Raw genomic sequence first — 14,468 nt, forward strand, 5'->3', positions numbered from 1 at the left:
AAAGCTTGATAGGGGTTCCTTTATAAGTTATTTTCTTCTGCCTTGCTGCCCTTAATATTTTTTGTCATTGGCTTTTGCCAGTTTTACTAATATATGCCCTGGAGAAGGTCTTTTTACATTGATATAATTAAGATTTCTATTAGCTTCTTTTACTTGTAATCCCAGCTGCTTTCCCAGGTTTGGAAAGTTCTCAGCTATTATTTCTTGAACAAGCTTTCTGCTCCATTCTCCTTCTTTTCTCCATCTTGAATACCTATAATCCTTATGTTGCATTCCTGAGTAGGATATTTTCTGGAGTCCTTCTGGTCTGGAGTATTAATATACCTCTTCATGCTATTTGATGGGGTGTATTTGTGCCTGCGCATAGTGGAAGTATTTAGTTGCAGATTCCACCTACTGCCACTGTGGGGCAGAGGGCCAGAGCTGTGCATTCTGAGCCCACTGTGATCCCTGGCAGTTGTGCCTTTCTTTTGGAAGTTATGCTTACAGAGCCCATCTGCGTTTGCCTGCTGGCTTTTGTTGGTTTACACACCACATGTGCCAGTGCTCTGGGAGGGGTCCCTTGCTCTGGCCAACTGGCAGAGCTGGTGTGCCGGGGGGTGAGGGGCACTTTCTTTCATGTGTGATCCCAGGGGCACTCCCACTTTGCCCTCACTATCTGCCCTCCTGGGCTGCTCAGCTTTGTGAATACACCCCTGTGGTTGCTTAGCATCCTTGGTGTGGAGCTTTCCCACCTTCAAGTGGGAAAGGGAGGGAACTAGGAGAATGAAGGTGTTCCCAGAGAGGACTGTTTCCTCCCCCTCTCCTCTTAGAGCCACACACAGTCCCACACCCTATGTCACTGCAGTTGGGGTAGGGAAAGGATATACCCTTACTTCCTTCCACTGCCTCCTGGAGGGTCCAGCACCTCCACCTTCAAACATATGGCTGTGAGGGTCTCAGACGTCTATTGTGTTGTGTGAATGTCCTCTGTTGGTTTATGAATGTCCTTTCCATTGTACCTTGGGAGGGACAGTCTAAGAGAAGAGCTCACTCCACCATGATGCTGCATCACTCTACTTTTGACACCTATTTTTAATCTTTGGTAGAGTAGACTTAGAACGGCCTTCCCTTTAGAGATAGATCAGCTCCATTACTTAGGTGAAACTCTCTGGGATCTCCATGAATACCCTGTACAAGCCCTGAGATCCTTCACTCTGGTTGGTTGGAACTTGACTTCTGTGAGTTCTGAAATCATTCTGCTTACAACTCCTGGCTGGTTTAGGCCCATATTTGTGGACTTTCACTCTATGTTCATAGTTGGTCACTCTACTTGGTAAAAAGTCATGGGACCCTTTATCCAGATTTCTGAGGGTTTTTTTCTTTTTTTTTTTTTTTTCCTTTTGCAGAGCTCTCTTCTTTATAGAACTCTGACCTGAAAATTTTAGCCATGTCAACTCAGTGAGGCCACTGGGCTCTATTCTGGTTCCCCTTCACTTTAGATATTTGTTTCCCCATTTTCTTTTTCATAGGATGGGAGTTTTAGTTATCCTTATTCTGTTCTTTCTACAACAGTTTATATTGGATGAGTGGGGGCTTATACCTTGTCTTTTACTTATAGTTCACCAGAACACGAAGCACCACACTTGCACTTGATAAAGAGAACCGTACATACCCCAGAGATGATAAATTTCGAGCTGTACAGAGAAACTGATTTGTCTTCTTTGGGGAGGAGGTGAAGGCCTTCTATTTTTTTTAAAAAAAGGTCTGTATAGTATGAGGGAGCAACACTTATTCTCCACTTTTGATGTCTCTATCCGTGAAGAGGGAGCTCCACTGGTCTAACTCTCCTAGTGTCTCTTCTACCCCACATTCACTGTTTCCCTGGGAAGATGAAGTGACTTCTGTGATTGATGAATTTGGAAGGAGGAACTGAGCAGACACAGCCTAGGCCCTTCCTCTCAAAAGCCAGCTTGTCCACGAAGAGTACGTGTTCCTCTCTGCTTGCTGTTGTACAGTGAGAGGGACTCACTGTAGCCAGGAGGTTGGTAATTTTTCAGGGTAGCCAGTGTTGAGTGGGTTAAGGCTCTCTCTAATTCTGGCCTTCAGTTTTGAGGTTAATTTCAAGCAAATATAAGTGATATACTCCAGGGTCCACTTTATTAGTAATAAAGGAAATATTTTAAATCTGTTTCTGCCTTAATCTGTTCTCTTATTTCTCAGTTGGTTCAAAACTCAGCCAGGTAAGAGTGGTAATATTTATTATGTCCCCTAAAAGTCAACATATGGGAAGAAGGGTGTGAGTAGCCAATGAGATGGACTGTGGCAGATACTATAAGTTGGCTAAACCCAACTCGTCCAATCTTTTGCTTGCCCTCCTCTTCTAAAGAGGATGAGGAGCTTAAAATGTATCATCTCAGTCATGTCCTTTTGCAGCTGGAGGTGGCATTTTGACTCAGTTCTGGCAAGGAGAGGTAAAGTGAAATTTACCACCCTGCTTCTTCTGCTTCCCCCTTGTTTGTGTCTAAAGTATAAGCACAGTGCCTATGGGGCAGCAGTCATCATCAAAGGGAGCAGAGCAGAAAGAAGGAAGAAGCCTGGTTCCCTGTTTGCATCATAGCTATTGTACCAGCCCTGGGTTACCAACGCCCAGACTTCTTTTTGCATGAGAGAAATAAACACTTTCTTTAATAAACATTGTTTTTTGGGTTTTCTAATACTTGTTGGAGAATGCAATCTTAAATGAAATAGGGAGTAACTTTTTGTATGGTCTTGTTGTGGGTCTAGAGATAATATTTCATTATATACAGCACACAGTACCTTTCATCTGAGACACTTTTCAATCCTTTCTTAAACTCTCTGTAGCACTGAAAATTTTGCAGGCTCCTCTTCCTCTAGCAATACCCCCTAAGTGTTGATATTCTTCAGGGTCCTCTTGTAGGTTCTTTTCTATTCTAACCATACACACTAACAAGGCCACTCTCATTCACTCTGATGATTTCAATAACCACTTGTATGTTGATCATTTAGATACATATTTCCAGTCTAGACTCTCTTCTGATATCCAGACATGTATATCTGGGTATCTCTACTTGAATATTACATAACTTAACAAGCCCTATGTTCCCTCTCCCAGTGAACTGCATCACTGCCCACCCTGCTGCCTAACCAAAAATCTAAAAGCATTATTACTTCCTTCCTCTTTTCCCTTACATTCTATCAATAACTAAATCTTATTTATTCTATCTTTTAAATATATCTCAAATCCACATACTTTTCAGATTCCACATTGTTACTTCCCTGGTTCAAGTTATCATCAACTCTCCCCTAGATTACAGACATAGCTTTCCTCTTGGCTTATTCCACTTTAATCCATTCTTCACACTGCAGCCAGAGCGTCCTTACAAAAATGCAGATTGCCTCATGTCATTTCCCTGCTTAAAGCTTCGCAATGATTCAGGGGAAGAAGGCGGAAATTGATATGGGGTGCAATTTTGGATATGGTGGTCAGAGAAGTTTTCTTTGAGGAAGTAACATTTGATCAAAGACCCAAACAAATGCAATACATGCTGGAATTTTCTTAGGATAATATTTATCATGTATGTTTTCTAAGTTCATATTTTAAAATTATAATCTATAAAGATTCTCATGCAATAGAAATTTTGAAAATACTTACTTCCAATAGATTTGCATTCTTTTTCTCAATTACAGATTGCAAGAGGCTGTGGCTCATATGTATGATATTCTCAACATAGGGTAAGCATTCTGACTGGTAATCAAGACTTAGAACATTGAAAATACCAATGCGCTTCTCAATGACCATATTAACAATATGTCTAAGATAGTTTCTGAATTTAGTTAGCATGGTTTTAAACTGTGTTGAAGTTAATTCTTCCATAGACGATATTTTCATACTCATGATTTTGGCCTTCTCTACCATGGTAAAATATTTTGTGAAGTTCGAGGTATAAACATTAACTAGGCCCACTGAATTACCAATAATAGTCAGGAGACTCACAATCTGTAAGTAAAAATGATAAAAAGTTAGTCAGAATTTTAAGAGTGAAAAAAGCATGGTCTAATATGCTAACAGTTCTGTTAAAATATTTAAAAGAACACTTTTATGTGGAGTTCATTTTGTGAAGAACCTCTACTAAATAACTAAATATGTTGGAAATGTAAGAATTTTAAAAATGTAGATAGCTTTTTTTATATATGGTTTTATGTAAAGGCTTACTGGCTATTTAACTTTATAATCAGCATATTATTTTGAGCCATGTCCTAGAGACAACCACTAATTTATTCCTCTGCTTGTCACTCTGTTTTAGTGTATATGCTCTATGCACAGCCCTAGAAAAGGCTAGTTCTATACACTATGTGACCTCACCCAGGTCCCAAGACAGCTACTTTGGATAGGGTAGACTCCTGACCCAAGCCAAGACAATTAGATTCTCTTGTAAATTTGAACAAAAATATCCAGTTAGATTGTAATGGCAAAAGTCGGGGCCATGGCAAGTCAATATTATGAGGGAACCATAAAAGAGCTCATTTTCATAGTGGAAGCTGGAAAAAAGTACACAGAGATGAACAGAGATGAAAGATCATGAGGAAGACAAATGGGGAGATAAGCTGGGAATAATTTTCCAGTTGCCATAAATTATGACTCTAGTTTTTCAATAAATCCCTTTCATCTAAGAATTTCAATGGGTTTCTGCTCCTTAAACCAAATATTCCCTAAGACAAACTATTTTTAAACTTACTTTATTTTGGTAGACAGGATCCATTTCAAAGAGGGTCTGACAATCTGGCCATCTGGTTTGCTTCTTATAGTCTCTTACATTTTCCATCTTATTAGGTAAATTCATAATTAAAATCAAATCAGTAAATATAGTCAGTCGGGGATCTTGGCAAAGAGGAGTAATTTTAGCTAAAATATATAATTCAAAAATTAGTATTTTCAGAAGTCCCATCGAAAGCAACATCTTAAAATTATCCATGAGATCTAGAACTACTGAAAACCGAGGCTGGTTTATTATGAGGGTTAGATAGTATTCTATACTAATAAATGGAATTTAAAGACAAGCGTAAAAGTTTGAATTTAATATTCTAAAAACAAAAGAATCACTCACAGGTGTCTGGGTGGGGGTGGGGGCAAGGCATGAGTATAAGAGAAACTGAGAATAAATCATTAAGATAATAATTTGAAGTGTATATGCTATGTGAAGAGCATTATACCATTGTAAGAATACAAAGATTAGAAGACATGGCCTCTACAGTCAATGAGTTCAAAATCTAGCTGAACAACTGGATGTCCATAGACAAAAAAACAAAACAACTTTAACCTACACTTCATATATTATACAAAAATCAACTCAAAATTAATCACATACCTAAATATAAAACACATCTAGGAGAAAATATAGATAAAATGTGTGGCCTTGAGTTAGACAGTTTTTAGATCCAAAACCAAAAGCATAATCCATAAAAGAAAAAAATTGATAAGGGGTACTTTATCAAAATTAAGAAGTTTAGCTCTGTGGAAAAAAATGGAAAAGATAAAGCCCAGACTGGGAGAAAATGTTTGCAGATTTATATTTGATAAAGGACTTGTATCCAGAGTACATATAAAGACCTCTTACAACTCAACAATCAGTAAACAAATACCCCAGTAAAAAAAAAATAAGCAAAAGATCTAAAGAGATATTTGACCAAAAAAGATACACATAAGCATATGTATGTAAGAAACATATGAAAAGACAGACAATATCATTAGTCATTAGTGAAATGCAAACTAAAACCACAATGAGCTATCTCCACACACTGTTTAGAATGGCTAAAATATCTTTTTTAATTTGACAACACCAAGTGTTGACAACCATACAGAGCAACAGGAACTCTTATACATTGTTGGTAGGAATGCAAATTGATGCAGCCACTTTGCAATTCTCATAAAATTAAACATACACCTACAATACGAATTGGCAATCCCACCTTTGGATATTTACCCAAGAAAAAAGAAAACTCTGTTCATCCAAAAACCTGTATGTGAATGTTTATAGCAATTTTATTTATAATTTCCCCAAACTGGAAACAACCCAGATGAGAATGGATAAACAAACTGTAGTACATCCAGACAACAGAATATAATTCAGCAACTAAAAGGAACAGACTATTGATTCATGCAACAATATGGATGAACTTTAAATGCATTTTTCTAAGTGGAAGACGCCAGACCCAAAAGGCTCCACATGCATTTATATGACATTCTGGAAAAAGCAGAAATATGAAGACAGAAAACAGATCAGTGGTTGCCAGGAATAAGGGAATGTGGAAGGTTTAACCACAAAGGGCCAGCACAAGGGAATTTGGGGATGATGGAACTGTTGATACTAGATATGTGATTGTCAAAACCGATAAAATTGTTCGCCACAAAGAGTGACTTTTACCATATGTAAATTTTAAAAAAATAAACCAGGATGTTGGGAGAACTGAAGAGGGAATGCAAGTTAACATAACTATATTACAAATGAACTATGCAACCTCTCTGAAGAAAGTGGGAAAGAGTTGACCTAAGTAACTTTGGAAAACAGTGTTTTGACTGGAAACTGTAAGGACAGATACAAAAAGAACTGTACACAAACACTGTACTTTAGTTGATACATTTGTTTCTCAAAGAGGTATGGAGTAGCAATTATGAAATTACTTTACATGAATAACCAATAAGTAACTATGTTGTTGATTATGTGAGCCAGACTTCTCAAACCACAAAAAAAATTACACGTAAGGAAAGAGATTAGGCTAGAATGAACTCTAAGGTGCTGGATTGGGGTCTGAGATATCAGTAAGAACTCATAGTTTCAAACAAAACAAAAAAAGTGATAGCTATAGAAATAAAAATAGATGTGTGTGTTATGCATGAGCTAGTATATACACATATGTTTTCTAGATCTTTTCACTGACACGCCTAGAAGCAGTGACACTTGTGTAGTAACGAGCACATCTAGAGTCTAGATCTTGGTTCCTAAATTTCATTGTCCAATGAAAGGAACCAGGGTTCCTTGGAGAAATCGTGGATTCCAGGGCAGAGAAAATACAAGATGAGCCCGAAGCATCCTGTGGTGACAAACTAAAAAAGTGGTCACAACAAAAGGATGGGGGTATGCTGAAAGGGCACAGGAACCATTTGGAAAGAATTGATCTTCAAAAACAAAGCCAGAGCAATGTGAGCAACAAAATAAGTAAAAGTAATATTGCATTATAGTCCAAAGACTAAAACAAGTATCAGCGAACCTAGGAAATTTCTGGGGAAAAAAGAAGTTAAAAGAAGAGTCTGCTAATAATAGATGCTAAAAATATTACAAAGTTACCCAATAATTAAAACATATAGTACTGGTACATAAGTTACAGACAGACCACCTGTATAGTCCAGAAATGAAATAAAAAACATGCTGAAATACAATAAATGATAAAAGTGGCATTTTGAATCAGTGGGGATGAGGAATGGATTATTCAATAATTGATACTGGCACAGACAGATCATTAGTCATCTGGGAAAAAAAATTAAAAGAAATCCTACTTTACCACATATGCCAAATAAATTTTAGAGCAGTCAAATATTTAAATATAAAAGTGAAATCATAATAGAAAACAAGTGAGAGAATGTTTTTTATAATATAGTCATTAGGCAGGCATCTCTAACTATGATACAATACCCTGAAGCCTTTTTTAAAGGGCTCTAGAAATGTTATTCTTTAAAAATAATTTTCTGCATGGGAAAAAATATCACCATAAAATCAAGCCAAACAACCTACTAGGAACATTTTTTAAAATTTATATTAAAGATTAACGATTAATTTTCTCAATACAAAAGAACTACAAATCAATGAGAGAAAGACTTTTGACCCAACAGTTTCACTCTTATGGAATTATTCTAAGAGAAGATTCGAAAGAAGCCATAAGATATGTGCCAGAAGATGTTAACTGCAACATTGTCTATAGGAATGAACATGTTTAGCGGTACATTCATGGTTAAGATATTATGGAACACTAATGTAATATAGTATTATACAGTGACCTAAATGATGATTAAGAGAATATATGAATATGCAGCAATGTGGAAAACGTCTATGATATAATGATAAGTGATAACAAAACATTTTAAACATAAATTTCACTAGGGGCTGGCTCCGTGGCTGAGTGGTTAAGTTCGCGTGCTCCACTTCAGCAGCCTGCAGTTTCACCCGTTCAGATCCTGGGCGCAGACCTAGCACCTCTCATCAAGCCAGGCTGAGGCAGTGTCCCACATAGCAGAACTAGAAGGACCTACAACTAGAATATACAACTGTGTACTGGGGGACTTTGGGGAGAAGAAGAAAAAGAAAAGAAGACTGGCAACAGATGTTAGCTCAGGGCCAATCTTTAAAAAAAAAAAATTCACTAATGTATGCATATGAAAGCAAAAATACAAAACAAAAATAGTTGTTATATGAGGGTAGTTGAAATAATAGGTGATTTAAATGTTTCATTATGTCTAAGGTAAATATATTTACACACACATATATGTATGTATACATATGTATACATATATCAGTGAGTCCATATTTACATAAGTAAATAACTGAATAAATAAAGAAATGGAAAGGAAGGGACAACTATTCCTTACAGAAGAATTCAAATTAATAAATGCACAGAAAATGACGGAAAAGGAAAATCACTTTTGGAACAACACAATAATAGGCAAGATCTACTGGTGAATGCTAACATTAGTGGGCAAATTTTCAGGAGAAACAAGATATTTGCATAATCCCAAAATATCCCTCCCCAAATTTATTAAACAGAAGAGGAAATATAGTAACTTCACAGTGGAGAAATCAGTCAGACACCACCTTAACCAAGTGATCACAGTTACCATCACCAGTAAAAAGACGTAGGAACATCACGTGCTACCTGATAAGATGTGCCAGAAAGGGCAGACAACCATTATGTGTGCTTCCCCAAAATGATTAACCTCAAACTCATCATGAGACCAACATCTGACAATCCAAAACTGATGGACAATCTATAGAGTATGAAAGACACAGAAAGACTGAGGAACTGTCATAGACTGGAAAAAACTTAGGAGACAAGACAAGTAAATGCAGTGTGAGATCCTGAACTGGATCCTGGAACAGAAAATGGACATCAGTGAAACAACTGGGAAAATCCATATAAAGTCTGTCACTATATTAATACTATTGTACTAATGATAATTTCTTAGTTTTGATAATTGCACCACAGTTAGACAAAGCATGTGAAGAGTGTGTAGGAACTCTGTACTATGTTTGCAACTCTTTATGAGTCTCCAATTATCTTACAATAAAAACTTACACAAAATCAAATGGCAGGGGCTGGCCCCGTGGCCGAGTGGTTAAGTTCGCGCGCTCCACTGCAAGCGGCCCAGTGTTTCGTTGGTTCGAATCCTGGGCGTGGACATGGCACTGCTCATCAAGCCACGCTGAGGCAGCGTCCCACATGCCACAACTAGAAGGACCCACAATGAAGAATATACAACTATGTACTGGGGGGCTTTGGGGAGAAAAAGGAAAAAATAAAATCTTTAAAAAAAAAATCAAATGGCAGAAACATTTCGTAACAGAGAAAAATGAAATGGAAATGATCTTCAGATCCACACAATCCAAAGATGAAAGCCAAACAATCCAGAGGGAAGAAAAGAATATATGGGAGGACTGATGAAAAATTCTTCAGACCGAGAAGCCTCACTGCATTTTAAGATGATTAGTATAGAATGCTACATATCTAACTTTGTTGTAGTAAAGTTTCTAACTCCAAATGATAAATTACTAGACAGAAATAAGTTTACAAAGGAATGCAAATCACAGGACCATCAGATTTCTCATCTGCAATACTGAAAGCTAGAAGGCAGTGGAACGAATCTATGGACTACTGAGAAAAACGGGGGTGGGAGAGTCATCCCAACAAGAGACCATAGGTGTTTATAAGACTATGATATTGCAAGATATAAATATCTCTGGATTTTAATCACCAAGAAACTCCTACCTAGCTGCTTCAAAAGGAACTAGGGGCATATAAAAACTTCAAGAAATTTCTTGATTTTCTAAAACAAACCCATGTTTTTATGCATGTTTCATCTTAATAATACAATGCAAACTTAAAAATAAATTTGAGATTTCAAGGGACATGCTGATTACATTTCAGCCAGTTTTGGGGAAAGAAGAAACTTAGCAGGTGTTGGTAGTTACAAAGTATAGTAAGTAAGTATAATAAGTATTGCAAAAAGAAATCAAATAAGGGACGTCACCAAGATGGTGGAGTGAGTACTCTTCTTTGCCTCTGCCCCTTCGAATCTACAACTAACTGGACATTCATTGCTTAACAAAGGATATCCATATAGCATCTCAGGATGCCTGAGTGACCCATGCTGCTATACATCGGAAGGCAGACGGACTTCCCCTGAGGAGGAGGGGGAGACAGGTGAAAACTCTCCAACCCCCGAGCCCCGAACAGCCTAGTACCTGCAAGTGGCTTTCTTCCAGCAGACTCCCCCATAGCACTGCCACACATCAAGGGCAGGAGTGTGCGCACACTGGAGGAGCGACGGTGGAAACAGGTGACTACAGCCCTACCTAAGCCCCCCTCAATTACACCTAAGCCCAGGGGGAAACTCCAGGGTCCTGCACCAGTGGCAGGGAAAGCCATTAGTGGAGAGGCCCCGCCCAGCATTCATAACGCCGGGAGGGTCCCAAAGAGGAGAATCCCGGGCAAGGCAGCAGCCAGCCAGCCGCCACTGGACTAACGGACTCCGGCTGTCCCCCAGACAGGGAAAGGGGCTCCCGGAGATCCCCTGGGAGAGGACTGGGGCTGAGTGGAGTTCCAGTGGCCTGGCTCCGCAGCCCAGGGGAAAACTCCAGGGTCCTGCACTGGCGGCAGGGAAAGCCTCTACTCGCCGTTAGCAGAGAGGCCCCAACCAGCATTCAGAACTCCGGATGGGTCCCGAAGAGCAGAATCCCAGACAGGGCAGCAGCCAGCCAGCCGCCACCAGACTCGTGGACTCTGGCTGTCCCAAAGACGGGGCAAGGGGCTCCTGGAGATCCCGTGGGAGTAGTCTGGGGCTGGGTGGAGTTCCAGAGGCCTGGCTCTGTGGCCCAGAGGGAAACTCTAAGTCTCACAGCAGCCTCAGCGAAAGCCTCTGCATAGCACTAGTAGACAGGCCCTGCTCAGCAATCACAAGGCTGGAAGACCCTGGCAAAAGTAGCATAGCTAGGTGAGCTAACCACAGACTGCAGAACATACCCATAGCTCTGCTGTGACCTACAGTGGACAAGCGAGGTTTTTGTGGGCTTCGACAGGGACAGAGGTGCAAATATAGGTGATCCTGCCTCCGGCCACTGGGAAAGCCCGTAACACTGCCGCAGACCCTAAGGATGGAGCACATCTAGGTAGTCTGCAATGGTAGGCACCAGCAGCCTGAAGCCCCCTTGCAACTGCCCCCACAGCTGAAGAGGGACCACACAGGACCACTGTGACTACAAGGAGGGGCCCAAGCCCAGTTAGCAACAGCTGACAGGGTTCCTGGTTGGTGCAGTCTAAACAGCCGCTCCACCCACACACCAGTAGAAACAAGTGGAAGCAGTAACTAAACTCTATCTCTATGTGGAGGCACAAATCTACACCATCAAGCAGTATGAAAAAATATATTAAATCTCCAGAACGAAGAAAAATGACAAATACCCAGAAAACAATCCCAAAGACAATGAAATCTATGACCTAAATGACGATGACTTCAAAACAGCCATTATTAAAAAAACTCAATGAGTTAAAAGAGAATACAGATAGACAACTCAACAAGTTCAGGAGCTATGTCACAAAAGAGCTTGATACTATAAAGAAGAACCAAACAGAAATACTGGAAATGAAGAACACAATGGAGGAGATTAAGAAAAATCTGGACTCTCTAAACAGTAGGGCCGATAATATGGAGGAAAGAATTAGCAATTTGGAGGATAGGAATATAGAAATGCTGCAGGCAGAGGAGGAGAGAGAACTAAGACTAAAAAGAAATGAAGAAACTCTCTGAGAGTTATCAGACTCAATTAGGAGATGCAGCATAAGGATTATAGGTATACCAGAGGGAGAAGAGAAGGAGAAGGGGGCAGAAAGCCTGTTCAAAGAAATAATGGCTGAGAACTTCCCAAACCTGGGGAGAGAGATGGAACTTCATGTGACAGAAGCCAATAGATCTCCAAACTTTATCAATGTAAGAAGACCAACCCCAAGGCATGTAGTAGTGAAGCTAGCAAAAGTCAACGACAAAAAGAAAATACTAAAGGCAGCCAGGCAGAAGAAAATAACCTACAAAGGAACCCCCACAAGGCTATCAGCAGATTTCTCAGCAGAAACTTTAAAGGCTAGAAGAGAGTGGAATGACATATTCAAAATTCTGAAGGACAAAAACCTGCAGCCAAGAATACTCCACCCAGTGAAAATATCCTTCAAATACAATGAAGAAGTAAAAACTTTTCCAGATAACCAAAAGTTAAGGGAGTTCATTGCCACAAAACCCCCTCTTCAAGAAATGCTCAGGAAAAGCCTCATACCTGAAAAATCAAAAAAAGGAAAGGGGTTACAAAACCAAGAGCAAAGGAGATAAGTAGAAGGACAATAACAGAAAGTAGCAGCTCTCCATCAGAAGAGGTTAGCAAAAGTTAAATAAAACATTAAAGATAAAAGGAAGGGAAACACCAAGAATAAATATAACCATGTCATTTTAACCACAAACTCACAAACGAAAGAAGAGGAAAAAAAAATCTGACAATAACAACCTAGAAGGGGAAGAGAAAAGGGATGGAACGTTTTAATTAAAGGAAATAAGAGGCTATCAGAAAATGGACTATCTCATCTATGAGATGTTTTATACAAACCACCTGGTAACCACTAAACAAATAACAAGAATAAAGACACAAATTACAAATAAGAAATGCAATATAGAAATTTACATACCTGAATTAGTAATCCAAAAATCATGGGACGAGAAACAAGGGAAATGCAAGAAAACTGGAAAACAAGAGATAAAATGGCAGCGGTAGGCCCCCACATCTCAATAATCACTCTAAATGTAAATGGATTGAACTCTCCAATCAAAAGACACAGAGTGGAAGGATGGATCAAAGAACAAGACCCAACAATATGCTGCCTCCAGGAAACACACCTCAGCCCCAAAGACAAACACCAACTCAGAGTGAAGGGATGGAAGACAATACTCCAAGCTAATAATGAACAAAAGAAAGCAGGTGTCGCTATACTAATATCAGACAAAGTAGACTTCAAAGCAAAACAGATAAAGAAAGACAAGGAGGGGCAGTGTATAATGATAAAAGGGACACTCCACCAAGATGACATAACACTTATAAATATATACGCACCCAACACAGGAGCACCAAAATTTGTAAAGCAACTCTTAACAGAACTAAAAGAAGACATGAACAACAATACAATAATACAAGGGGACCTCAACACCCCATTAACACCAATCGATAGGTCATCCAGACAGAAAGTCAACAAGGAAATTATAGAATTAAATGAAAAATTAGACCAGATGGACTTAATAGATATATATAGAACACTTCATCCAAAAACAGCAGGTTACACATTCTTCTAAAGTGCACATGGAACATTCTCAAGGATAGACCATATCTTGGGAAACAAAGCAAGCAACAATAAATTCAAGAGGGTTGAAATAATATCAAGCATCTTTTCTGATCATAATGCTATGAAACTAGAAATCAACTACAAGAATAAAGCTGGGAAAGGGGCAAAAAGGGGGAGACTAAACAACATGCTACTGAACAATGGATTATTGAAGAAATTAAAGAAGAAATCAAATATTATCTGGAGACAAATCAAAATGAAAACACACCATACCAAATCATTTGGGACTCAGCAAAAGCAGTCCTAAGAGGGAAATTCATTGCAATACAGGCTCACCTCAATAAACAAGAAAAATCTCACATAAGCAACCTCAAATGACACCTAACAGAATTAGAAAAAGAAGAACAAACAAAGCCCAGAGTCAGTAGAAGGAGGGAAATAATAAAAACTAGAGCAGAAATAAACGATATTGAAACAAAAAAAGACAGTAGAAAGGATCAATGAAACAAAGAGTTGGTTCTTCAAAAAAGTTAACAAAATCAACAAACCCTTAGCCAGACTGACTAAGAAAAAAAGAGAGAAGTCTCAAATAAATAAAATTAGGAATGAGAGAGGAGAAATCACAACAGATACCAAAGAAATACAAGGGATCATAAGAGAATACTATGAAAAACTATATGCCAACAAATTGAACAACCTAGAAGAAATGGATAAATTCCTAGACTCTTACAACCTCCCCAAACTGAATCAGGAAGAAACAGAGAATCTGAATAGACCAATAACAAGTAAAGAAATAGAAACAGTAATCAAAAACCTCCCCAAAG

At 38.8% G+C, this 14,468-nt stretch overlaps 1 protein-coding gene across 1 annotated transcript in view; it reads right to left on the bottom strand.

Annotated features, from left to right (window-relative positions):
* DNAH14 (dynein axonemal heavy chain 14) overlaps window positions 1-14,468 on the bottom strand; it is a 417,787-nt gene that overhangs the window by 296,347 nt on the left and 106,972 nt on the right. The window contains exons 16-17 of the mRNA XM_070602297.1: window positions 4,740-4,906; window positions 3,656-4,000 (exon numbers count right to left, since the gene is read on the bottom strand). Coding sequence (XP_070458398.1) covers window positions 3,656-4,000; window positions 4,740-4,906 — 512 coding nt within the window. The remainder of the gene's footprint in view (window positions 1-3,655; window positions 4,001-4,739; window positions 4,907-14,468) is intronic.

Source organism: Equus przewalskii, chromosome 31, assembly GCF_037783145.1.
Source record: "Equus przewalskii isolate Varuska chromosome 31, EquPr2, whole genome shotgun sequence".
Lineage (NCBI taxonomy): Eukaryota > Metazoa > Chordata > Mammalia > Perissodactyla > Equidae > Equus > Equus przewalskii.